The 26,722-nt window shown below is 41.9% G+C and overlaps 1 protein-coding gene across 1 annotated transcript; it reads left to right on the forward strand.

The window, feature by feature from the left end:
• The first annotated feature begins 10,957 nt into the window (after positions 1-10,957).
• LOC136542788 (cysteine-tryptophan domain-containing zinc finger protein 7-like) lies at positions 10,958-26,530 on the forward strand. The gene is given in 15 exon segments (XM_066535387.1): positions 10,958-11,508; positions 12,691-12,763; positions 12,848-12,972; positions 13,075-13,434; positions 13,541-14,877; positions 15,790-16,190; positions 16,306-17,290; positions 17,292-17,424; positions 17,426-17,974; positions 18,082-18,236; positions 18,855-19,012; positions 19,998-20,158; positions 24,724-25,405; positions 25,489-25,599; positions 26,092-26,530. Coding segments are annotated over 13 exon segments (4,800 nt in total). The 5' UTR covers positions 10,958-11,334; the 3' UTR covers positions 24,913-25,405; positions 25,489-25,599; positions 26,092-26,530.
• The last annotated feature ends 192 nt before the right edge of the window (positions 26,531-26,722 follow it).

Here is a 26,722-nt window from a genome sequence, read left to right on the forward strand (position 1 = left end):
TGTCGTGTATGTGAGGTATTGTATTCGCGATGTGATATATATGTGTGGGATTGAGTTTGTGATGAGATGGATGTGATATATATGTGCTATATTGTCTTTGTGATGCTTCAGATGTGATATATATCTTTTATATGCTGTGTTTGTGATTATAGAATCAAAAAACAAAATAAAAAAATTAATTTTTGAGGCTTTGCCGGGTGCCCTGGCCTTGGCACTCGGCAAAGCTGGGAATTATGAAAGGAATTCCCAGCTTTGCTGAGTGCCAGGTCCAGGGCACCCGGCAAAGTTTTTTCAAAAAAAAAATTCTTTGCCGGGTGCCCCATGACCTGGCACCCCGCAAAGAAATTACGAAAAAAATAAAAAACTCTTTGTCGGGTGCCCCCTCGGTGCGACACCCGGCAAAGAAATTATAAAAAAAATAAAAAAATCTTTGCCGGGTGCCTCCCCGGCACGGCACCTAGCAAAGAAAATTTGAAAAAAAAATTAAATTTTTTTTTGCCAGGTGCCTCTGACATGGTACCCGGCAAAGCAAGGGATGACAGAGCCGGCGCCGTAACGACCACTTTTCTTTGCCGGGTGCCGGGTTTGCACTCGGCAAAGTCTTTGTCGGGTGCCTGATAAAAAGCACCCGGCAAAGAAATCTTTACCGACTAACTTTTTACCGGAGACTCTTTGCCGAGTACAAAGTAGCCGGGTGCATTCGACACCCGGCAAAGCGCCTGAATCCAGTAGTGACTACTATGCTGCGCTAGCACACATATTTTTTTTTTTGAAAGCACGGGGGAGTCTCCCGGATACTCTTAAGAAAGAAGGTGAGACGCCGCGCGGGAGCCAGCGCTCGAACCGTGGGCGGGCAGCCTGAGCCCCTGCTCAGCTGACCAACCGAGCCCCCGCTCGGTTCTCTAGCACACATAATATGAGCCACGAGTACAATGAGTGAAACCTTGCTGTTGTAGACACGTGGACAAGCACATTTGACCCGATCGATCAGTAAGCGAACAGATTGAGTAGAGATTGAATTATTGAGTTCATGTTATTCTAAATATATAATGTCCATTATTTGTTGTATGTATGGACCTATCGCAATCATGCGTGATACACATCACCCATCAACGTCGCTAGCTAGCGTAATGAAGTTAGCTCTGTCCCCTGGGTATGATGTTTGCCTATATATAATATCTTGTGAACCCCTCGACGACTCTCATCTGTTTGAGGTGAGAGTTTTAACCGCGTGAATTTTATATGTTATTACAACAAGCTTCATGTTTTTTAATGTATTTTATGTTAGCCTATACGTACGGAAGTTTCTGCACATTGTGCTATCGAGGACTGCGGTGAACTCGCATGTAGTAGTCTGTGGTCCCTTACTTGATCGAAATGAACACGAATTGTACGTGTTGCTCTTTTTTATGTATCGACTTGTTTAAAAACAAGATAATGATAATAATACTAATCTAATTTGAAATTTGTGTACACATCTTTTAATTTCCTTTTGACATATATGTGTCCACACCTAAAATAAGCTCAATAATTAAATGAGAGTATGTATATTTCTTGTAGCTAGCAAGAGGTCAATTCAAGCAAAACTCTGTTGCTCTATAACACTAGTAGAGAAACGACCTTCGATCTCGCCTTGAAATTTGGCTTTAGTCCCGGTATTTTTCGTGCTCGGGACTAGAGAGACCTTTAGTCCCGGTTTGTAGCTCAACTGGGACTAAAGGTCCCTGCCCAACGGCTACTGCGGCAGGCTTTTGCTGCAGGGGACCTTTAGTCCCGGTTGAAGCTACCAACCGGGACTAAAGATTAACTTTTACTCCCGGTTGGTCCCTCCGACCGGGAGTAAAAGTCTACTCCCAGCTGGAGGCTCCGTCCGGGACTATTAGATACCTTTAGTCTCGGTTTCTGTCTCCGACCGGGACTAAAGGTCCCTCAACTCGGTTAAATAGTGGACGGGCCACTCACATCCATCCCGGCCTGACAAAAACAGCGCAGCGCATCCCTCAATCCCCCCATCTCCCCATCTCCTCTCCCTCAATCGCGCAGCGCATCTCTCCTCTTCCTCCGTCTCTCCCTCCCTCCCCCACTCCTCTCCCTCCAGAGCGAGCAGCGGCCCCCTCCTCCCTCTCCTCCGGCGCGGCGGCGTTGGTGGCACGCCAGGTGCGGGGCGACCCCCAGCCCCCTCGTCCCTCTCCAGCGGATCTAGGCGCCGTGCGGCCCCAGGCCCCCTCCTCCCTTTCTACCGATGCGGCGGCGGAGGCACGCCGGGCGCGGGGCAAACCCCGGCCCCTTCCTCCCTCTCCACCAGATCTGGGCTACCTCACGGCGTCCCTCTCTCCCACGGCTCTTCAACAGCGCGCGGCTCCACCTAGGAGGGCGAGATCCAGTGGAGGACGGAGCCATCGGCGCAGGAGCTACAGACCTGCAAGCTGCGGGGATGCCGGATCCGATGGCGGGGAGGTCGGATCCGATGGTCGTAAGGCCTGATCTGGTGGCGGGAGACCGGACCCGGCGGCGAGCGACTGCAGCGGTGGTGCCCCGTGGATGGACTCGCTGGGAAATAGGTTTCTATATTCACTGTCTAGATTGGCACAATGTTCCCTAAATCTTATCCGAACTCTCAACGGTGAGACTTGATAGTACAATAGCTGTGTTTGGTTGGTGTGTTCTAGTTATGCTTGTCAGAAACTGCTTAGTCGTTGTATAACTCAAATATTTTGTGCCAATTTCTGAATCACTCCATCTGATTTGTCACTTTCGGTTCTTTCCACAATTGTCATGTGCATTCACAGCAAGGTCTGAGAATTGACCCATGTGATGGTGGTAGTGGCTTTTCACTCTGCCTGAAACAATTTGATCTATTTGAAGATTGCAGATACAAAGGAGTGAAATCAGATAGTTGATGCCATATCATGCAACACCGTTGAGAGTTCGCAAGTTTCACGGCGTATTCGAAAACCAAAACGAATTGATATCAATTAAAATAGAAACAAAAAAGAAAAAAAAAACTTTAGTCCTGGTTGGTAATACCGAAACCGGGACTAAAGGAGGAAGGGACCTTTAGTCCCGGATTCGTGCTCCCGGTTCCAAAACCGGGACTAAAGGGCTTTTCCAACCAGGGAACAAAAAAGCCTTGCTGCACCAGTGGAACAAGCAACACAAAGCGGAAGCCATCTCTTCGTTCTAGAATGATAAGCATATCTCTACCAGCAAAGAGCCATATAAAATAGATTTCGACTATTAATTTATATAATCTTACAATATATTGTTATTTACTACAGAATCAATATCATCTTAGAGACACTTATTAAGAATGAAGCCTTGCGTCCTAGTCATATATCTAGTTTGAATAATTAATAATTAAAAAGTATAAAATTTGACTTTTCTCTATATTTCGATGCGATTTCGTTCTAGGACGGGAACAATATTGCGTTCCGCGTACATCGTTGTTCTCGTGGACTCCAAAGTCCCCTCAAGAACTTAGCACAAATTCTAGAATACACTTTTTTTTCCTGAACGAATTCTTGAACACTTTTTTTCTGGTAGAACGGAACAATCACAAACGTAACGTCATATGGCCCCCACAAACCGTACAGAATAATCGCAGCTGCACAACGGGTCAAATGACTCGATTGCATAGCTTAATGTTTCGGCACGGCCGGGTATTTTGTAACTGTATAATGGAGAGGACATGGACAGCTTGCTTGTGACCCTGTGATATACTAATATATATACACTCCATAATTTAATAAATAAAGTATTATATAAGCCAATATAAGCAAAAAAGACAAAAGGGCGAACGCGATCGTTTGGACCTTTCTCTACGAGACAACAACCAGCTTGTTCGTTTGGTCGTATTTAGCTTATAAGTCATGGCTTATCAGTCAACGAACAATATTTTTCTTTCACACCAAATCAGCCGACAGTACTTTCAGTCATGACTTATAAGCCAAACAAGTCCAAACGACCAGGGCGAACGACCGTACCGGCCTACGTCACCTTTCACCTCATTTATTTACACGCGTGTGTATACTTTTTTTTTTGTTTGAGAGGTGCTCTCCGCGCTTGCCACGCGGTACACGCTGTGTATACTGATGTAATGAATGGTGGTTTTTGCCGCTGATTGCATAGAAGATAGAATTGTAGAAAGAACGAGTAAGCTACTAGCTTACTTTGTTAGGTAAGAAAAAAAAAACGAGAAAGTTTGTGGCTATATAGTAGCTGCAGCCTGTAGGTTACCCTAATAGTTTTTTTTAATAAAGACATGAGTTTAATGAGTTTGGTCCCTATGGTCCTTTTTTACTGAATGCTGATGACGGTGAGGTACTTATTGTGGCTTTGTTAATCTTAAAATGTGTCGGTTCAATTTTTCAAACGTGTTTATACTTCATAGGACCATTTCATAGAAATAGGGCCTAATACGTAATAGTGCGTAGGAGGAACAAAGAAGGTAGCCCACGTTGCGATATTAACTCTGGATAGTTGGTCTTATCGTTGATAGTCGCAGAGAGAACATATGTGCATACGAATAAAGTATGCATCCATGCATATAAGCGCCTTAGTTTTTACTATGACTAAAAAAAAGAGAGAGTCAGGTTATCTACAGGGTACGCATTGGATCAGGATATGATCACTGTTCCAAAAGGAGGAGTGTAGCTTGTTGTGTAATGCATGCCTTCTACTGAAAATTGTGACAATGGAAATCTTTGCTAGATATGGTTGGAGGTTTAGCAATCGATTAAGTTTATGATGAATTTCTTTTGTTTTATCTCAGCCGTTCTGTGAACACTATGTGGGCGACGAAATCTATCCCATAGTAAAAACTTTGTAATATTGTATGGTCACAAGCATCTCATGATGTTGAGACCGGTATGTTTTGTATTTGCTTGATGAAATAAACTTCCCTTTATCTTAAAAATAACGAACACCCTCGTCGTACAACTCGCCGCTGGCACCAATGACCAAACGGCTTAGAGCGACGATCAACGATACCGAAGGAAAAGAGAGACCGGAGACTTTGGCATCAGAATCAGATACTAGGTGGTTGGTGGCTTGGTGCACGTCACGTAACGTACGGAAGGAGACACTCGCAGTCGCGGTGTAGGAGTCCGTGGAGAACTGAGGCTGTGTTTAGTTCCCAGAAAGTTTCTCAAAAAATGCTACAGTAGTTATCACATTGAATCTTGCGATACGTGCATGGAGCATTAAATGTAGACGAAAAAAATTAATTACACAGTTTGGTTGGAAATCACGAGACGAACGTTTTGAATCTAATTAGTCCATGATTGAACACTAATTGCTAAATAAAAACAAAAATGCTACGGTAGCCAAATTCCTAAATTTCGCGAACTAAACCCACCCTGAAGAATTAAGCCCGGGCGTACGTACTCCTAGGTTGAACTGGTGGATCTCATCTCTTGCAGACGACATCGAAGACGGGCCAGAACAGAAGGTACGGTGGTCTCGGCTTTCGGCCGCGCGCGCCGTGGTCCGTGTTGGCTGCCAGTGCCATGGATGCTGGCCTGGCCCAGCTGGGGCCCGGGGCGGTGGCACACTTGCCCGCGCACCGAGGATTCGAGGATGTCACGCGCGTCGTGCGTGTCTCGATCATCATCTGATGTGATCCCACTCCCACCCCCGTGCGCGTACGGATCGAGCCTGACGCCGCAACGGAGACGGCAGACCCCCCGACCAGCCACCGTTGTTTCGTTAACACAAGTCTGTCTCTGTCTCTGTCTGTCTTGCTTCTTCTTCTTCTAGTACGTAGTTCCCCCCATCGGTCTGTTCTGGTTGGTCGATCGTAAATTTCGAATCAAAATAATATTTTTTTCTCACATTAAATCAGTCAGCACTAATAATCTACGGGCCGCATGGCGATGGCTTCGCTACTGGCTAGTCTAGTTTTGCTTGGCAGGAAGTAGGCAGTACTAGGACCAGTTCCGGTTGCAGTGGGAAGTGGAAGTGGAAGCCCACTCAAATCGCTGACGCGCAGCGGTTCCATATTTCCTTTCCCGACGACAACGTCTACTGATCCGTCCTCATCCATTGCACCTTACTTTGCGGGGGGACACTACGACCCATCACGTAGCCATACAATGCAGGTGTACTACATGTTATTAGTATTTTTTGTCCAGGCTCGCAAAGATCAACCATGCCTAATTTGACCGCACCATATCTGTCTTAAGTAAATGCTCCTTTCTAGATATTGATTGGCGAACAATCCCCCTACACACAAATGATAATTAACTAGTTCCTCCGAGAATTATAAGTCATTTTCACTTTTCTAGATATATAACTTTTGTCACACAACTAGATGTACATCATGTCTAGATACTCCTTACGTTTTTACATACATGTCGTAATAGGTTTATCCTAAGTCAAAAACATTTCTATCTTTGACCATCGATTTTTTTTTAAAAAAAATACATTCATGACATAAGATTCATGTTTAGATTCACTATGAAAATACTTCCATAATACATAATTCATAGGTTGTAAAACTTTAAGGATTTTTTTTTTGAAATAAATGGTCAAAGATAGTAATGTTTGACTTAGTACAAACCTAATGTGACATGTAAAAAAGAATAGAGTGAGTACATAGTATCTAACTACTTATGTATCTAGAAAAGCTAGATCAACTTATAATTTGGAATAGAGGGAGTACTTCCTCCATGGCTCCATTTCAAATTATAATCTATTTTTGTTTTTTAGCATATACTTTTTCACATTTGTGTGTCTGGGGGGGGGGGACGAAGGATGTTATATATACCTACTATGTATATATACATTGTAGAAACTATGTGATCCATCCATCCTGGAATCTAAGGTATCCAAGTAACTTAATGTGGTAAGATAAATGTCGCATATAATCCTCCCTGATTATCATACTCGGGTTGGCGATAGACATTAATATATACACATTTGAATATTGTCCCTTTTTAGTGTTTATTTTCCTAGGATACTTTATATTTTGATACAAATTTTGAACTCTTAATTTCTTATATATTAAGGACAGACGGAGTATATCTAAAAAAAATACAAACGACTTCTAGTCCGAAATGAATGGAACTAGTCCGTGTATGCTCAAGCTCAACCTACTCCAAGACAAAAATTGAAGTAGTTCATTGTAACCATTTTTCTTTTCTACCTACTCGCTTCGAGTTATTATATCTCATACATTCTTTTGTTTTTCTCCCCAACCAGCTAACCTACGCACATCCTATCGTGTTTACTTTAGTTTTGCATATTTTTAGTAGAATCATGGATCGTTCAGTTGGATAGAACACCCGAGCAAAGCTTTACGCACAAACAAAGACTAAACGTGCGTGAGTTTGCTACTTGCTAGCGCCTAGCCAAAGTTGCCACTGGTTTCCTCAATCCAAATGAAAAAAAAGTGCCCGGGTACTACTGGTTTTCAAAAAAAAAAAAAAAAAACTGGAAGGAATTATACATCTTTCTTTCACGACAGAATTGTACATCTTTAAGAACATACTACACAACCGTTCCAATTAATGATTTCATAAAATAAATAAATAAATAAATATACTACTAAAATGAAGGGCCAAAGTCCGATGACGATCCGGATCAGATCAGATGACGATGGCACACGTGCACTAAAAAGTTGCTACTATACTAGTAGTAAGTACTCCGTAGCTCGCAACGTGTTTATCCACCCCAAGCTGGAAGCTGCCTGAGATTAGCAGCAGCCGTGACTCTGATTGGAAGACGGTTCGTGGATGTGAACCACTGAGAGGCTCTCCGTGTCAGTGACAGGGACAACCAATATGCCACGCTTTGTCCTGATTCTATCAGGCTAGGATCACGTGAGGTGAGGAGAGGCAGCCGGAAATTAAGCATGGCGACTTGATTATGGACGATCTTTAGTTTCTGTCACCTTTCTCTTCTCCTAATTAAGGGCTCGTTGGCAGGACTAATTGTAAAATAGATGACTAAAGTTTGGTCCAATATTATTTGGATACCCATATGGACCACTAGATATAAGTTTGAGCTCTTTTACGGTGGTTGTGTAATAGATAAGCGTGGATATATTGCCTTACTTTTACCAGCGTTATCAAGAAGGAAGTGTCAAAATCATCTCAGGTACCGTGGTCACGAAGAGGCGCTCCACCCATTTAACGTCCACCAAACGAAACGAACAACCGTGAACGTCTCTGATGTTGACCCATCGCAAGAGGAGTCGTTAGTGGAAGCTAGATAGCAAGGGACATTGCACACGCCAGGAGTCTCATCCAGGAGGGTAGCTAGGAACGTTTAAGGATCTGTTTTGCAGAGCTGTCGGAGCAGCTTTCTAGCTGGATTTAGAAGGTACATAGTTTTTTTCACCGATAAGACTATGTTTGGATACAAAGTATTTTGAAAGTTTTAAAAAAATACCATGATTTTATAAAAATATTTTAGTTTTGGAGTGCCATGAAGTGTTTGGGTTCAACAAACTTTATGGTTTTGAATATCATGGTCTTGCTGAAATTGTAGTCTTTTTGGAGTTTTAAAAACTCTACTCTAGACCTCTTTTTTCTAAACCATGGTTTTGCACATCAATGATTCTAAAACTACAGTTTCTTCATACTATATTTTTTAATACTACACCATCCAAACAAGACCTAAATAATTTTATGTAATTATGTGAAGTGACTCTCTGAAATAAACTAGAAAAACTAGAAGCTGAAAAATAGCTTCTCATTAACTCCACATACATCATCATTATATATAGTTTAGGTGGCGTTTAAATCCAGCGCTAAAGTTTAGAGGTGTCACATCGGGTGTCACATGGGAGTGTTCGGATACTAATAATAAAACAAATTACAGAAGTCCTCGGAAATCCGCGAGACGAATTTATTAAGCCTAATTAATTCATCGCTAGCACATGTTACTGTAGTTTTATTGTAGCACCACGTTGTCAAATCATGGACTAGTTAGGCTTAAAAAATTCGTCTCACAGAGTAGTCGCAATCTGTGCAATTAGTTATTTTTATACTCTATATTTAATACTCTATACATGTGTCCAAACATACGATGTGATAAGGATTAAATCCTAGAGAATCATAGAAAAATATTTTAGCCAAATAATCCGTTTTCCGATGCTGGAGAAGCTCTGCCAAATACTAGGCCTTACTACCTTCGTCCTAAAAATAATGCAACTATGAGTTGCGTGTCACGAAAAGTGGTTCACCTTTGGCCAAGTTTTCAATGAATAATATTTATAGTTATGTCTTTGAATTAATTTATTATGAAAATATATTTCATAATTAATCTAATGATATTTATTTGGTATCATAAATATGGATACTTTTTGATCTATAATTAATTAAATTTAAAGTACTAAAATATGATACTGTGTTAGAATTACATTCTTTTAGGAACGAAGGTAGTAAGTTGCATGTTAACATCCACATTGCACGACTAGTCGTATTGCCTTAAAATTTTAACTCACAAGAAGGATGCCTAAATAAAAGAATATTGTAAAGGACGACTTAGAAAACAGCCAAACTGTACTAGACAATACGTTTGGCTTCACCGGTGTTTAAATAAAAGGAGTAAATAGAAGCTAATGCCATATACTCCCTCCGACCAAAATTAAATCAACTCTCAACATTATAAACTAATCCATAACATTTATGATATAAAATGAGTATATACTTTAAAAATATTTTTTTGTAGTGACATGCCATCAGTACTGATACTTTTAATTTATCTTGAGCCGGCACGAAGCGGTCGTGTTTGTTAAGTAGTGCACTCGCAATTTGTGTTCGAGATCTGCCCCTCAGGTTTTCGCACTAGGGTTTTCTTCATTTTCTTCGTAGTCTCAACCTCGGATGATCCATAATGGCTAGGGTGTCATACCCGTCAACGTTGAGTCTAGTGATATAGCCGTGCGTGTGTCTTTAGCTATCTATGCAGGTTTAACCTGTACACAGAATGTGTATAAGCGCGTGTGTGACACAAGTGTGTGTGTGAGGTGAGTTTAGATACTAAAGCTACATCGGGTAGCAGGGGAAAAAGAGAGAAGCTATAAAGGAGGCCGTTGCAACGCTTAACCGCACTCCAAGTCTACTTAGGCCTGGTTTAGTTCAAAAAAAATTTCACCTCAAACTATCACATCGAATCTTGCGGCACATGTATGGAGTATTAAATATAGACGAAAAAACTAATTGCACAGTTTGATTGGAAATCGCGAGACGAATGTTTTAAGACTAATTAGTCCACGATTAGCCATAAGTGCTACAGTACTAACATGCGCTAGTGATGAATTAATTAGGCTTAATAAATTCGTCTCGCAGTTTCCAGGTGAGCTATATAATTAGTTTTTTTTATTAGTATCTGAAAACCCCTTCCGATATCTCCGAAATATTCGATGTGACATCAAAAATTTTCATTTCATGAACTAAACATAGCCTTAAGCAAGAAACACGTGCACCAAAATCCTCTCCTCCTGTCAGGCGTCAGACCAGCCATCGCGCCGTCACCCGCAAGCAAGAGACCCAAGGGCCGAACGGACATTCCAATTATTCGCTGCTTTGCTCTCCTCCTCAAGACCAAAGCGAAAAGCCGCCGGGAAATTGACTCGCTGAATTTTGGCTAAAAAATATTATTACAGTTGAAATGTTACGAGAGAAAAGTATTCTTTTGGCTAAAAAAATAAAATAAATCGGATATTAGCTAAGGCCGAAGAACGGGATTGGAAAAAAAAAGAGCCGCGGGCCGCGCAGCAGCCCAAAAAAAAAAACCAGCGTCCGGCAAGGCTGGCCACCGCCGCCTGTCCCCTCCCAGCAGGCGTCCAGTACCGGCCACCCAGCTAGCCAGGTCTACCAAAACAGAAACGGGCAGGGGAGGCGAACGCGAACGCGAACGCAAGAGAGGCTGAGAAGACTACCGAGTACCGAGGGAGGCAGCCGCAAAAAGGCTGGCTGGCTCGCCAGCTTCCGCAAGACCAATTAAAAATTAAAATTTATTCTCGCGTGCGACGAAACCTCGAGACGCCGAGGCAGACAAGGGAAGAGGGGGTCAGGACAGAGAAAGAGGAGAGAGACCGAGGGCTAGCCTGGGAGGGAAGGAGGGAGGGAGCCCGCGTCCGAATCTCGCGATCCCCAATCCGGAGGCCTCGATTCGCCGATCCGGGCGCGGCAGGGGGAGAGATCCCGCCGATCGGGGAGCTCGTGCTGCTCCGATTCGAGCTCGCTCCCTGCTCTGCTCGCGCGGGGCGGCCGCCCTTCCTGCTGAGGTCGCCCGCCTCCGCGCCGGGCCGCCGGGAGCTGCTGTGTGCTGCCTGGTGGTAGAGGTAGGTGGTTAGGCGAGGCGAGGCGGGGTGCACCCGGGTGGATGCTGTCCGTGCGGCGGCGGCAGGAGGATGCGGGCGTCCGCGTAGCGGCAGCAGCGCAGGCGCAGCAGCCCCGTGGCGGACTCCGCATGGACGACGACGCCGAGCTCGAGGAGGGGGAGGCCTGCGGGGACGACACCGCCTTCGTCGACCCCGACGTCGCGCTCTCTTACATTGTGAGTCGCTCCCGTCGCGCGTCGCCCCACCTCCAGCAATGTCAGCGGCTATGTCTCTGCTTCCGGGCACGCTGCACTGATTATAGGTCATTTGCCTGCATCGTACGGTCGGGTAGACGCGCGTCCGATTTTGTGCTGTCGCTTGTTTCGTAGCTCCGATTATTATAGAAAGCGAATTAAGTGGTCTGTTTCGGTTTCTCCCTTGCTTCATGCGACCGGAGGAATGGTACTTTACCACCACAACTCCACAAGCAATTGCTTAGCTGGATCTCTTAGGAACCTGCTCGATCTGTTGTTTTGGCTGATAGGAATGGGGTACTACTGGAAGGAAGCAGGCAATTGCGTTGCTGGGTCATTTACTCTTTTCTTTCCTCACTTGGTTACTTGCCTGGAGGTTAGGATGCTAAATTAGTCAAGTAAGTACTATGGGTGACGCTGGTATAATGGAAATGGAAATGGAAAGAAAAACTGCTCTCTTGGTTTGTCCTGGCGTTTGTTAGGTACCCACTAGTGATTTGGCTGCTCTCTCTGTGAGATTACACTTAAGGTTTTTATTTTTGGAATGCGCCAGTTTTGAGTGTGGTATGGTGGGGGATCAGTCTTATCTCTCCTCCTGCCGTTTCTACTCCCTTCAACTACAATACCAAAGTCATACAACTAGTAGTACTATCCTACTTGGCTAAGTTTCTGCAAGTCGTGACAGTGGGATCGTGTGCTTCCTTGAGAGTGTCTTTTTTGCAGCGGTAGATCCTGCAACGCCTTTCGGTCTATGATGCTCCCATGCGTTACTGAGACCTGTCCTTGTTTTGAGCTCAAGTCAATCTTTATACACTTGTAACTCCAAACTTCTAACACGAAGTACATGCTGTATATGAAACTCTGTTGGTCCAGAAGAAAGGTTATGAGAAAGAAGATACATGAATGTTGTATACTTGACCAAATTTTGGTAATGGTAGCATGCTTTTTAGGCTATTTGAAAAATGACATATTCAGGTTAATTGAAGGGAGTAGCTGTAATTCTAGCCTTGTCTTATGCAGTTCACCGTCTTTAGGGTGACTCCAGCTTGAAAGGAAATCACAAGCAAGACAGCAATTTTGGTTTTAAGATTATATACTGTATACCGTACCACCAGTCAATTTTTCTGTAACATTTCTTTGTATCCTATGGTTTGCACGTTTTAGGACGAAAAACTTCAAGATGTACTTGGCCATTTTCAGAAAGACTTCGAAGGAGGCGTGTCTGCAGAGAATCTAGGTGGGGATATGTGAACAGTCCCTGTATCAGCTTGATTTGGGTTCATTATAGATAAACATTAAGCAGAACTTTAATCTTTGACAGGGTCGAAATTTGGTGGATATGGTTCATTTTTACCTACATACCAGCGCTCTCCTCTTCCTCAAACTAGAAGTCCACCTAAGGCAGCAAATGTTACCTCAAAATCTCCCTTTCAGCAGTCTAGTGAGGTGCCTAAGGTTCTGTTGGCTGTGATTATCTACTGTCGTAGAACAGTGTTATCATGAACATGCTCTCGTCTGGCATTGATGATGTAATGATTTGTAATGTAGGGCATGTCTCAAAAGCCTCCGGCTGTGGCTGTTTCATCTACCCCCCAAAGTAAAGGTCCTGTGGTGCCTTTTTCTGGTGATTCAATTAAAAAGGAAATACGCCCAACCACAAAGGCGGAAAGGGGTTCTGTCTTCCATGATTCGTACGGGCCATCGAAATCTAGTGACCAAAATAGACTTAAAGTCCGGATAAAAGTTGGCTCTGATAGTGTTTTGGCAAGAAATAATGCGGCTATCTACAGTGGTCTGGGCCTTGATATTTCTTCACCTTCATCCATCGAGGATAGCCCCGATGGCTGTGGGAGCCTGTCCCCTGAAGTTAACAATGTGCCACATGAATCTCCACAAACCATTCTTCAGGTAAATTATTCTGGTACAGCACAACTACACAAGGTCTTTATACTTCTATTTCATTGTCCATAGTAAAAGGGGGTTGATGACAAGTTTCATTTCAATGATCGAACAGATCATGACATGCTTTTCAGTTCCTGGAGGCTTCCTGTTATCCCCTCTACCAGCCAATATATTGCAATTGACAAAAAAGGTTGTGGCTTCGTCAAAGAAGTGGGAATCAAATGTGGACATAGAAAATATACAAGAACCACATGAAGGCCATGTGGCTAAAAAGGTGAAATCTGATGGTAAGAAAAAGAAGCTGATAGATGCAAAAACTTCAAAGAACAGAAATGATATTAGCGCAGTTATGAAAAAGGAGATTGATATAGAAACAGTAGCTGGTCAAAAGATCGTATCTGAAGCTCTCAACATATCATTGCTATCTGATCCCAGAGCTATGGATGCAAAAGGTGAGAATCGACTTGAAGAGGAGCCAGCAGAAAACAACTTGGGCGGAACTAGAGATGCTCGATTGAAAGAGCGGTCCACCAAGACTGACTCCATGACTATCAAAGTGGAACCTGTCAAAGCAGAGGCGATGGAATGCTTAGAGAACAGTAGTTTTGGCAGTTCAGAAATGGATCTTTCAGCAGCGAAAGGGGAACCAAAACCCAAGACAGAAAAGGGAGAGACAACTTTAGAAGAGAGGAATACAACTAATGATAAAGACCTAATACTGGATAGGAAGCAAGAAAAGAAAATAAAACCTGAGAGTAAATGTGATGCCTCTAACTTTGAAGGTAGCAATGTTATAAACGCAAGAGCCCCAGCTGTTTCCTGGAGCATGGGAAAAGTTTCTGGTAAAGAAACTTTACCTTCTGACACAAATGGGGAAAATAACTCCAAGAGTGAGGTCAAAAAAATTCAGAGAGAACAAAAGACCAACATTTCGATGTCTTCTGATTTCCTGGAAGATGAGAAACACATTCATTCTTCTGCTGCAGTTAAGGAGAGGAAAAGTGACATGCAATCCAAATCTAGCCATACTGGAAAGAAACCCAAAGCAAAATCACATAGAGATGTTAGGGACGACTTGCCCGAAGGATCTTATGGAAGCAAGGAACAGGACACATTGGAGAATGAAAGTGTCTTTGGAGATCCCCGACCAAAGGAAAAACCATGGAAATATGACAGCGAGAGGGATTCTGATGCACCTGGGATCTCGAGGAGGGAGATTTCTTCTAGTGTAAAGCATGACAAGCACTTGGCTTCTGAGGAGCAGAAGATGCATATACCTCCACCTGCCACTGTATCAACTGCAAATGCAGCTCCTACACATGCAGCCCCAGTTGTAATAGAGGAACATTGGGTGAGCTGTGACATATGCGATAAATGGCGTCTCCTACCTTATGAGATGAATCCTTCAAATCTACCTAAGAAGTGGAAATGTAGCATGCTACATTGGCTGTAAGTTTAAGTCCATTCATACTTTCCAGTTTCCACATCGTGGATGTTTTATGATTTTTAGATATTTTTCGCTCAATCTTCTTTTTGTGTTTTTTTCTGAGGGAAATCTTCTTTTTGTGCTTGTTTCTGTATGCTGTTCCTTGTTTCCTTTGTCTAACGTCAGTGTATGAACTAGGTAGCATGTAACCAGTGCCATCTTACCTGTCTGGGGTTGGTTGGTTTGATGCGTTTAAACCACTACAGTTTAGATATGAATTTTTGGAACACAGAAGACACATTCTGATAAAACATATGTTTAGAATTTTGATGATAGGTCTTACTGCATGAACTTTTGTGCTCAATTACATCGTCCTATCAAAGTCGTTATCAAATGACCCCCATTGCTATGTTCAATTTGACATCTTATCAGTTGTGCCGAACTTCATGAATTCTGATAATTATAAGCCTAGATATTTGTTTTCATATTTTTAATTTTGATATTTTATAGAGGTACTGATACCTTAAGTTTAAAGAGTTGACTACATGGGACTAAAGGCCAAAACAATCTTCACTTTCTTGTGTGTCTGGAGAGTATTTTATGCACACATACCAAGGAGTCATAGAATCTGAAACTTTATGGAATTGAACCATGTTTATCCCCTATAAAAATATCTGAACTGCTCTACATCTTTCATATCATTAAAAGCCTGGGTTGCCGCCTATATTTGGTTCCCTTCCGACTCAAATTTGGGTGTCTTTTTTCTTAAATGTTTTTTCATCAGGGCCTAGATAATTGGGAACTCTTAACTGCTACTCTTAAAGTTAGAAAGGTGACATGCTGGGATGTAAGAGCTACAAAATATTTCTCTATATTCATATGTGACGGACACTGATGATTCCTTGCTGAAATTATATTACTTGAAACTTTTACAGACCTGGGTTGAATAGGTGTGAGATTAGTGAAGAGGAGACTACGAATGCTCTGAATGCACTTTATGTCCCTGCCCCTGCAAATGGTATTCCTGCAGTTGGCCATCCTCATGTTGCTTCATCAGGACTAGTAACATCCAGCACTCCCAATATGAATGGACATATTGAGCAGAATAGAAAAAGAAAAAATGTTCTAAGTGATGGAAATTTTGTGGCTGAGGGTTCTCACCAAACACAGGGTTCAGGTCATCCAATGAGCAACCAACATGCTCCTAGTAAAAGTAAAACTTATAATGATGGTATCCAGTATCCAATTGAGAGAGATTCTGTAAGCAAATCAGTTGACCCAACAATTGAAAAGAAAAGGTCCAAGAGCAAGCATCACAGTAGCTATTCTGATGGAGGTTCTATACTATTTCTTCCTTATTATTTCAGTTTACCTAACCTACTATATGTCTTACCTCATTTTATACATGTATCTATGTTTCTTTGCTGACATATTTTCTTGACCAAACTTAGGAGATCTTGTTGAAAGATCTAAGAAGCATTCTAAAGTAAAAAGCAAGAGAGACTTGGATCGTGATGAATACAAAGCTTCTAAGAAAATTAGGAAAGAAGAGCGACGCCATTTTGATAGAGATCGGAACCTTGGATCCGATTTAGCTAGTGGAGATGTTCCTGATGAGGCCAAGGCTTTGCCTGTGAAGTCAGCAACCTCAAGGGGTTCAGGTGAAAGGAGTGATCTTTCTTCATCTAAGCAAAAAAGTGTCTCACGGCATAATCGTTTGGAAAATTCCAAGAAAGCAAGACAAGATGATGTAGTTGTTCCTGAAGACGAGAGCAAGGACTATTTTCACCAGTCAGATGTACAAAGATCAGATATGTCTAGTAAGAAGAGGATAGTGAAGGAATGGGAGGAGGGTCAGTACAATCCAGTAGCTCATGTAAGCAAAGGAGCTATCAAGGAAACCTATAGGGATCAGAGCTTAAAGGAAGCAAAGTTGAAGTCATTGAATTCTGAAGAACTGTTTTCTATGACGAGCTCCAAACCACCAAAAGCTCAACATGCTGATCAGGTTTTGTCTTGTGATGGGGGGCGTATGAACAATGAGTTAGTTGAGGATAACACCCTCTTTAGTGGCAAAAGAGGTCTGCCTGAACAAGAAAAGAGCCTTTCTGATCAGGCTTTGGACTTGGGTGAACCTGCTAGTGATGTCGCATATATTCAGAGTTCAGCTGTAACGTCAAGTTCTTCAAAGGCTTCATTCTCACAAAAAAAGAAGCAGACCACTCAAGCTGTGAAGACTTCGCCAATTGAGCCTCTTTCTTCATCACCACAGAGAAACTCCAACATTGACAAGGTCTCTGTCTCTCATAGTAGAATTTCAGGTAAGGATGGATCTCTGAATGCTAACTCAACCACTGCGCCGCCCATGGCAAAACAACTAAATACTGAAGTTGGCGTAGCAGGCAATGATCAGCGGTCTAATGAACCTGTTTCAGGTTGGTTCTTCCCGAAGAAAATCTGATAGAGATAATGGACAGGTTCAGTTAACTCAAGGTCATGCCTCTGATGGTATTCATCTTGAAAGGGGTTTGAATGAGGATCTGCAGCCTGAATCTGGGAGAAAAGGATTCCAATGTAAAGAGCTCCCATATTCCTAAAGGTTCTCACCATTTGCATTCTGGTGAAAAAAATAACTATAATACAGATGGCTCTCCTATGCAACCAGGAAAGCATCCTGTTGATCCAAAGACATCAGTCTTGGATAAAGGTGATTCAAGTATGCATGGAAATAACAAAAGCACAAGTTCTCTTCAGGATAGAAATGGATCAACTCATTGCCCACCAGATGGAAATCCTCTGCTCGGTTTACCATCTGGAAAAGAGAAATCATATCTCAAGAGCAACAAGCAAGATTCACAGAAGCCTAAACCCCAGATGGTCTGCTCACCTCAGAAAGAAAGCAAATTGGATTCCCATTCCACTCCATTAAAACCTAATGGGTCAAAATTGACTCCACAATCAAGACAATACAATGCTGAAAATGGAGGGCGACATGGCACTGCAAAACATGCAATTCCTAGTCCTGCTGATACTTCTAGTCCAGCTAGGAAGGACAATACGTCAACCGCATATGCTCTCAAAGAAGCCAGGGATTTAAAGCATAAGGCTAATCGTTTGAAGGTTGTTCTCTTTTGTTTTGCTCTTACAATTTGATGCCATGCCTGTACGACTACTTCGCTGTTATATTGGCTTTTATCTTGTAAGGTTCTCACCAATTTTCTCTGCAGGGAGAAGGAAAAGAGCTTGAAAGTACAAGACTCTACTTTGAGGCTGCCTTAAAATTTTTGCATGTTGCATCACTTTTGGAACCTCCTAGCTTTGATGGTTTGAAACAATGCGATGCAGCCCAGAGCATGTATTCAGATACTGCAAAACTTTGCAAGTAAGCTACTCTAATATATATATGATGTGTGTACCAGGCAATTCCATTTGCATAAGAAAGGAAACATGACCATAATATTAGAATCATGACTTCTCTTGTGACCTTATGTACATTTAAATGCTTGTTTAGAATTAGCAGCATGACTTGATGACATTAAAATATCAATACATTTGACTTGTTGATCTGTAACTCCATTCTGGACTATGCTTATATTTTCCTGTACATTGCTTCAAGAACCAGGTTGCACTGTGAATAAATGATTGGGAGTGTACCTCCCCAGGTTGTAAATAGCATTGTTGGGCCTTGAATTGAAGTGCTTCTGCATAGCCTGACTTGTATGGGTAGTACCACTTGATTAACTGAACGTGTTCAAAGTAAAGTTGATTAGCCCGGCAGCATTCACTGTGTAATTTACCTGATGGTTACAAGTAGATGCGTAAAATGATGCCTTAGTGGCAAATGTTGTTCAATTGGACTTAGGCCAAATTGGTATAATCATCATTGCTTGCCCCTAAAAAGTTTTAGATGATACTTTTATCAAATTATAATCTATACTTTTGGTTTTGTTTAACATTGCTCAAATTTGGTCGCAATATTAAGTGTCCATTTGATTTCCAGCTTTGTTGGTCATGCATATGAAAAATGCAAGAAGATGGCTGCTGCTGCTTTAGCATACAAGTGTGTTGAAGTTGCTTATCTGAAGGCTGCATACTACAAACACCCAATTGCAAGCAAGGATAGACAAGTGTTACAGGCAGTTGTACAGACTGCACCAGGTACATGATGTCTAAATGAGGAAATTTAGTGTTATATCCCATTGTGTGAATTCCAGTCCTTCAAATGTTCTTCGTATACTTAGATGATTTTCTGGTAAGGTGCTTCAAACCCGTTATATTAGTCATGCATTAAAAAAATCAGATTGTCATCAGTTTATTTAGGTCAACTCATATCAATGGAATTGTGGATATAATATGCAATTGTTGTAGCTAGGCAAGGACCGGATCTTTTTTAATATTTGATTTGATTTTTCATCCTGCATCAAAACTGGAATGCAGATGGATGCATTGTCTGAGTTGGCATGACATCCTTAAAACACATGTAGTACTAGTATAGTAGATCACGTCTGGTTATTTTGCTCTGTGTATTTTTTGAAAGCCCTTCTATTAACTCTCTGTATTTATTCAGCTATTATGATCAGAATTCAGTTCAAAATCATTTGAGTTTCTATAGATGAAGTGATAGACAAAGCTGAGCTTAATGTGGTGTTTTCTACTCATATATGATGTCCAATGTTTGCATCTCTACTAGGCGTGTTCTATAGCTTCCATTGCTCACAACCCTGCTACATGCACAAGTGAAAACGATGGTTTCCTAGCAGTCGTGAGTTTTCCTAGTGAAGTGTATGTCTTGCACGTAGTAGAAATCCTCTTTTCACCTCAGTAGCCTAGTCTTGATTGAAAAACTGTCAAAATGCTTAGAAAATATATTCTGTAGGTCATAGCTTCCTTTTCCTGCTAGGTGGCATCCACAAGTGGAAGAAGTGATAGTTTCCTCTCTGTCACTGAGTATTCCTAGTGAAGTGTATGTCGTGCACGTAACTGAAATCTTTTTTTTTTCTCCTCGTTAACCAGGTCCCTATTGAAAAAAGGTTCATGTTGTCATTTCATTGTTATTTCTTATCTGTTATAAAAATTTTCTGGTTGACACTGTATGGATCTTCCTTTCTCTCTCTTTCTTACTCTTGATCGTATTTTTTTGTAGGTGAATCACCATCATCTTCAGCCTCAGACATTGATAATTTAAATAATAATGGATTATCCAAGGGCTCTTCAAGCAAGGATGCTAATTCACCACAAGTGGCTGGAAATCATTTGTTGCTGGCCGCTCGAAATCAACCACACTTGATGCGGTTACTAGCTTATGTAAGTTGTTAGATATCTTGGTAGGCAGTCCAAACAATGTACCTGCTTACAACATGCCTTAGTTTTCATGATTTCAAAGATAGTTCATAATCTGTGGTGTGGACTATGCAATAAGGTAAAATGTTTTGTTAGTATCATATGCCTACTCATCATCTACTCTTATGATTTGTGTTCAATGGTGTGAGACTAGGGTGGTACCACTGCTATTTCACTGCTTGGGGTCCTTAATTTAGTGCTCCATGTTACTACCATGTTCATTGGATATAATGAATCGTCATCTGATTCTCGTACTTGCATGACAATTGTGTTATTTTGGATTTTCCTTTGCTGTAGTTAGATCACTCACTGACATCCTATGCAGTTTTATAGCTAACTACTACTACAACAACATAGTCTTTCAGTCCCAAGCAAGTTGGGGTAGGCTAGAGTTGAAACCCACCAAGAGCCTCAAGTCACGGTTCAGGCACTTCAATAGCCGCTTTCCAAGTACTCCTATTCTAAATATAGATCTCTAGGTATATCCCAAGCTTTCAAATATCTTTTTATTATCTCCCCTCATGTCAATTTCGGTCTTCCTCTACATCTCATATTATTAGCTTGGCTTAGGACTCCACAAAGCACTGGTGCCTCTGGAGGTCTTCTTTGGACATGGCCAAACCACCTCAACCGATGTTGGACAAGCTTTTCTTCAATTAATGCTATCCCTAGGCGATCACGTATATCATCGTTCCGAATTCGGTCCATTCTTGTGTGACCATAAATTCCATCGCAACATACGCATTTCTGCAACACTCAGTTGTTGAACATGTTGAATCTTTGTAGGCCAACATTCTGCTCCATATAATATATCCGGTTTAATCGCCGTTCTATAAAACTTGCCTTTTAGCTTTTGTGGTACCCTCGTATCACAGAGAATGCTAGAAGCTTGTCGCCACTTGATTCACCTTGCTTTAATTCTATGGCTAACGTCCGCATGAATATCTCTATCCCTCTGTAGCATCGATGCCAGATACCGAAAGGTATCCTTCTTAGGCACTACTTGACCTTCCAAACTCACATCTCCCTCCTTCTGTGCAGCTCCGCCAAAGTCGCTTCTCATGTATTCGGTTTTAGTTCTGCTCAATCTAAAACCTTTAGACTCAAGGGTCTGTAGCCATAACTCTAGTTTTCTATTTATTCCCGCCTGACTTTCGTCCACTAACACTACATCATCAGCGAACAACATACACCAAGGGATACCCCCTTGTATGTTCCTAGTAACCTCATCCATTACTAAGGCAAAGAGATACGGGCTTAAGGCTGACCCTTGATGAAGTCTAATTTTAATCGGGAAGTAATCTGTGTTACCATCGTTTGTTCGAACACTAGTCACAACATTGTTGTCCATGTCCTTAATGAGGGTTACGTACTTTGATGGGACTTTATGTTTGTGCAAAGACCACCACATAACATTTCTTGGTATCTTGTCATAAGCCTTCTCCAAGTCAATGAAAACCAAGTGCAGGTCCTTGTTCTGCTTTCTAAACCGCTCCATAACCTTGTCTTATTAAGAAGATTGCTTCTGTGGTTGACCTTCCTCGCATGAAACCAAATTGGTTTGTTGATATCTGCGTCGTTTCTCGCAGGCGCTGCTCGATGACTCTCTCCCATAACTTCATAGTGTGGCTCATCAATTTAATTCCCTGATAATTAATACAACTTTGGATATCTCACTTGTTCTTGTAGATTGGTACCAATATGCTTCTTCTCCACTCCTCAGGCATCTTGTTCGATTGAAAGATATTGGTGAACATCTTGGTTAGTCATACTATAGCTATATCCCCGAGACATCTCCACACCTTGATTGGGATACCATTAGGGCCCATCGCTTTGCCCCCTTTCATCCTTTTCAAGGCTTTTATGACCTCCGATTCTTAAATCCTTCGCACAAAGCACCTGTTAGTGTCATCAAACGAGTCGTCCAGCTGAACGGTGTTCTCGTTCTCACCATTGAACAATTTATCAAAATACTCTTGCCATCTATGTCTGATTTCATCCTCCTTCACCAAGAGCTGCTCCCTCTCATCCTTTATGCACTCGACTTGGTTGAAGTCCCTTGTCTTCCTATCGCGATCTCTAGCCATCCTATAAATGTCATTTTCTTCTTCCTTCGTACTCAAACGTCGGTAAAGGTCCTCATAGGCCTGCCCCTTTGCCTCACTCACCGCTCGTTTTGCCTAGTGCTTACCCCTGTATCTAGTTATCTACTTAGCTATTTACTATTCATTGTCTAGCTGTTTTCAGGTGCCTTAGCATCCAAGCTGGCATCTACTTTATACACTAGAATATGCTGTAGTAGTTGAGAACTTGTATCCCAAGTTTGCTTTTCCTATATAATGCAATCAAGCAGCTAAGTGCCTAAGCTGCCCTCTGGCAGGAGAAATTTCACTTGTCTAGCTACTTACTTGCAACACTTCTTTGCCATCTTGTACTTCTCTATGTTGTTTGCACACCTGTCATGATACAAGCGCTTATAGCACTCCTTTCCCTTAATAGCCTTTTGCACATCTCCTATTCCACCACCAAGTGTCTTTTGAGTCGCATCCGCTCCCTTTAGTCACGCCAAGCACCTCTGAAGCAACCTTCCGAACGCATGTTGCCATCTTCTCTCACATGCTGTTTGCATCGCCTTCATCAATCCAATGGCCCTCTTTAATGACCTTTTCCTTAAAGACCTTTGATGCCTCTCCTTTTAATTTCCACCACTTCGTTCTAGCAACCCTAGCTTGTTTGTTCCCATGAGCTTGCACCAGAAAGCGGAAGTCAGCCACCACCAGCTTGTGTTGACCGACCACACATTCTTCAGGTATCACCTTACAGTCCACGCATGTTCGTTTATCCCCCCTTCTTGTAAGGACAAAGTCGATTTGACTAAGCGGGAGCTCTCTGCACTAGGTACTGGCCGCTACTAAAGGTCACTAAATAGAACTGTCTCTTACGGAAGAAAGTGTTAGCTATCATTAGATCAAAAGCTATGGCGAAGTCTAAGACTTCCTCTCCCTCCTGGTTCCTACTACCATATTCGAACCCCCATGAATCGCCTTGAAACCTGCACTTGATGTACCTACATGGCCATTAAAATCACCTCCTATAAAGAGCTGCCCCCTACTAGGGACAACTCTAACCAAGCGATCTAAGTCTTCCCAGAAAAGTCGCTTAGCACTCTCATCATGGCCTACTTGGGGGGCATACGTACTAATTACGTTTAAGACCATATCACTAATGACAAGTTTAACTAAGATGATCCTATCCACTTGCCTTCTCACCTCCACCACACCATCCTTGAGGCTCGTATCAATCAAAACTCCTCCATTTTTATTTGGAGTTGTCCACCTCCTTCACCTTCTGCCCCTTCCATTTAGTCTCTTGGACGCATAAGATATTTACACGCCTCCTAACCGCTGTGTCCACTAACTCTCTTAACTTACCTGTAAGGGACGCTACATTCCAGCTACCTAAACGGATCCTAGTTGGCTCGACTAGCTTCCTTACCCTTCACACCCGCCGAGGTAGGTGTGAAGACCCTTGCTCATTTTGCACCACACCTGGGCGCCGATGTGGCGCGCCACTAAGGATGCGACGACCCGATCCTTGCTCACTTGACACCGTGTCCAGATCGCGACACGGCGCGTCACAGGGGTGACGACCCGGCTTTTGCTCATTTAACACCATACCAGGGTTCCGATATGGCGCGTCGCTAAGAGGGTTACGCCCCAACGGGATTCTTTTGGGTTTCATCTCCATTAAAGTGGCTAAGTTTTTACATTGGCTCGCCGCGCCTAACACAACCCTCCTCCTTTACCAGGGCTTGGGATCTGCTATGCTGGGACACCAAAGGCGCCCCACCATAGGCGGAGTTCAGTTTTATAGCTAACTAAAATTGATAATTTTGAAGTTGGAAATGGCATTGAATCTTTGTTTTCTCAGCAGTCCCAGGATGTAGAACCATTGGTTAGATTTTTTAGTGGTGACTATTTGTGTGACCTTATCTGTTGCAGCATGAAAGTCGTCTTGGCAGCTTGTGATCTTTTGATTTTTAGGATGGTGAAGTTGGGTGTTGAGCCTAATTTCCTATAATGTTTTGCATTTTATCATGGCAGCCTACAAGCACGCCGGAAGTTAATAAGTTAGGAAATTGGATAGATTTTGGCAACCTTTAGCAAGTGGTTCTGCTTCTCGGTGAATATCTGAACAATCGTGTCCTCATAGAGTGCTAGTGTCTTGTTTAGGTGGAGGAATAGGCTTGTCCATGAATATTTTTGTTTGTCATTTCATGGGGTTCATCTGAATGACATGACCTGACATCTTTTATTCCATTGACATTGTGTCCATGAATGGTACGGGAATGGATCAGTTCATACCATTACTCAACTCAAATCAGAAGGTTAGGCATAGAATGTAGGATATCCTTAGGACTTGCCCATTGCTCAGACTAATACCTCATACGTTAATGTTATATGCCACATTTCAATTGTTAAGGTTCATAAATTCTATAGGGGGATCTAATGTTTCTTTGGTTTTCATAGACAAATGATGTCAATAGTGCCTTTGAGGCTACTCGGAAGTCACAAATGGCAATTGCTTCTGCTGCTGGCAATCATGAAAATGGAGATGATGGTCTTTCTTCAGTAAAAACAGTACTGGATTTTAACTTCCGAAGTGTGAATGATCTACTAAGGCTTGTGCGGATTTCAATGGAGTCTATCAGCTGCTGATGTGTTCAGAATCTGAGAAAATGCCATCCGGTGAAAGTTCCTGTTGGATGTTTAATCCAATTCCAATTAACTTTGTTCTTGATGAAGTAGCACGACAATAGTTCAACAGTGCAAAAGCATAGGTCTTCTCATTTGAGCTTGCTGGTCAATTTGTACAGAGACTGATCATGGAATTCTTCTTCCTTTTTTACTTTGATGACACCCAGTTAGTATACATAGTTGCATATCCACTTGGATGATTTAGTTAGTGAGGGACACACGTGAAGATGAGCTTTGCACTGCTCAACGCTTGTAATAGTTTGGAGGAAGGATGCTCTTGCGCCTGCAGTTGATGATTCATTGTTATCTGGAAAGTGGCTTGCTACTGAGCATTCTCTTCCTACATGATGTAAATTGTGAATCTCCATCAAGGCTAGCTTATGGCTGAAGAGTCAGTATCATAGTTTCCTTTGAGCAGTACAAGATGATGTGTCGCCACTTGACAATTTTGATGGTAACTCTTAGTTAAGGACAAATGAATTCTGTGCCCTTTTTTAAGTGCTACTCCTTGATGCTGCTATCTATATTTTTGAGCAGGGAGAGGACAGCAAAGCCAACTAATTGTGCTAACCAAGAAATCGGCTAGTAATTTTTCTTTTCTTTTCAACCTTGCCATGATGCCATGTCTTCTGGATAAAGTTCATGCAGGTATCTTTACAAATATAATATTGTTATCGTTAATGGGAGTGTACATATCTATATTTGCTCTTTACTTGAAGTATTGTAAAATGAAATTGAGTTCTAGTTTACTGAATAGATCTGCTGCTATGGTGCAAAGTAAAAAAGTGACCAGTAAGAGCATTTGCTGATACTACTAACTCATTGTGGACTTAGGGTCTTGTCCGACCTTGAATTATACCATTTGATATGTGTTTCCTTTCGCTGAAATCAGAATTAACAATTTCTCCATTGTGTATGGCTTGCTTTCATTTGTTGTAACTTGTTTCTTTAGAATTAAACTTGAATGCTGCATGCACAATCAGCTGCTCTTATTCTCATGAATGGGGTACTTGTAACTTTTACCTAATATATTGCTTTTAATATTTTCTTTTGCAGCTGTTAGCTTTCATTTATAAAAAGAACTAATTTTCAGTTATAGAAGTGTAGAAATTCTACTGATGCAGTGAATTTCTTTTGCAGGTTTCAAATAAGAAATCACTTGGACTATCAGGCTTGTATGGATGTTGTACAAAGATTTCTAATGTACATTAGTCTAACCTTTTTTTTTCATGATCACCAATACACCGACTGTTACCAGCGCATGTACATGTATATATACACACATTAAAGGTGGGGGGGCATTTGCTACCACGTGCTGGTCTCTATGTATGACGCCTTTGGTTCTGCCAAGCCTTTTAGTCTTTATCATTTCTTCAAATTTTGTGACATTTAGTTGTTTATTAAGATAGATAGCATCCTGTACTGGGAATTTGTTGCAGAATGCAAAATAAATTCCATGCTGTACAACTTGTAGCATAACTTGAGTTCAGGTCGTTGAGTAAAGTGATGCTAACTTCTCGCTGAATTTGTACTATGTAATCCTCTTAATGTTGGGACTGTGGATGCTGATCGAGGCCAGGACATCATTCTGATGCAAAATTCGAGCTGGGCTTTCACTAAGTCGCAACTGGATGAAATTCACATAGCTGTTTGAATGGAATTTTTAATTCCCATTTCGCTTTGCAATGATACATAAGATGGCTTTTCTGAACATTATTCTTTTTTTTTTAAATGCACACATCTCGTCGATGGCCAAACATCTGTGCTTACG

The sequence above is a fragment of the Miscanthus floridulus genome, chromosome 3, assembly GCF_019320115.1.
Source record: "Miscanthus floridulus cultivar M001 chromosome 3, ASM1932011v1, whole genome shotgun sequence".
NCBI classification, from domain to species: Eukaryota; Viridiplantae; Streptophyta; class Magnoliopsida; order Poales; family Poaceae; genus Miscanthus; species Miscanthus floridulus.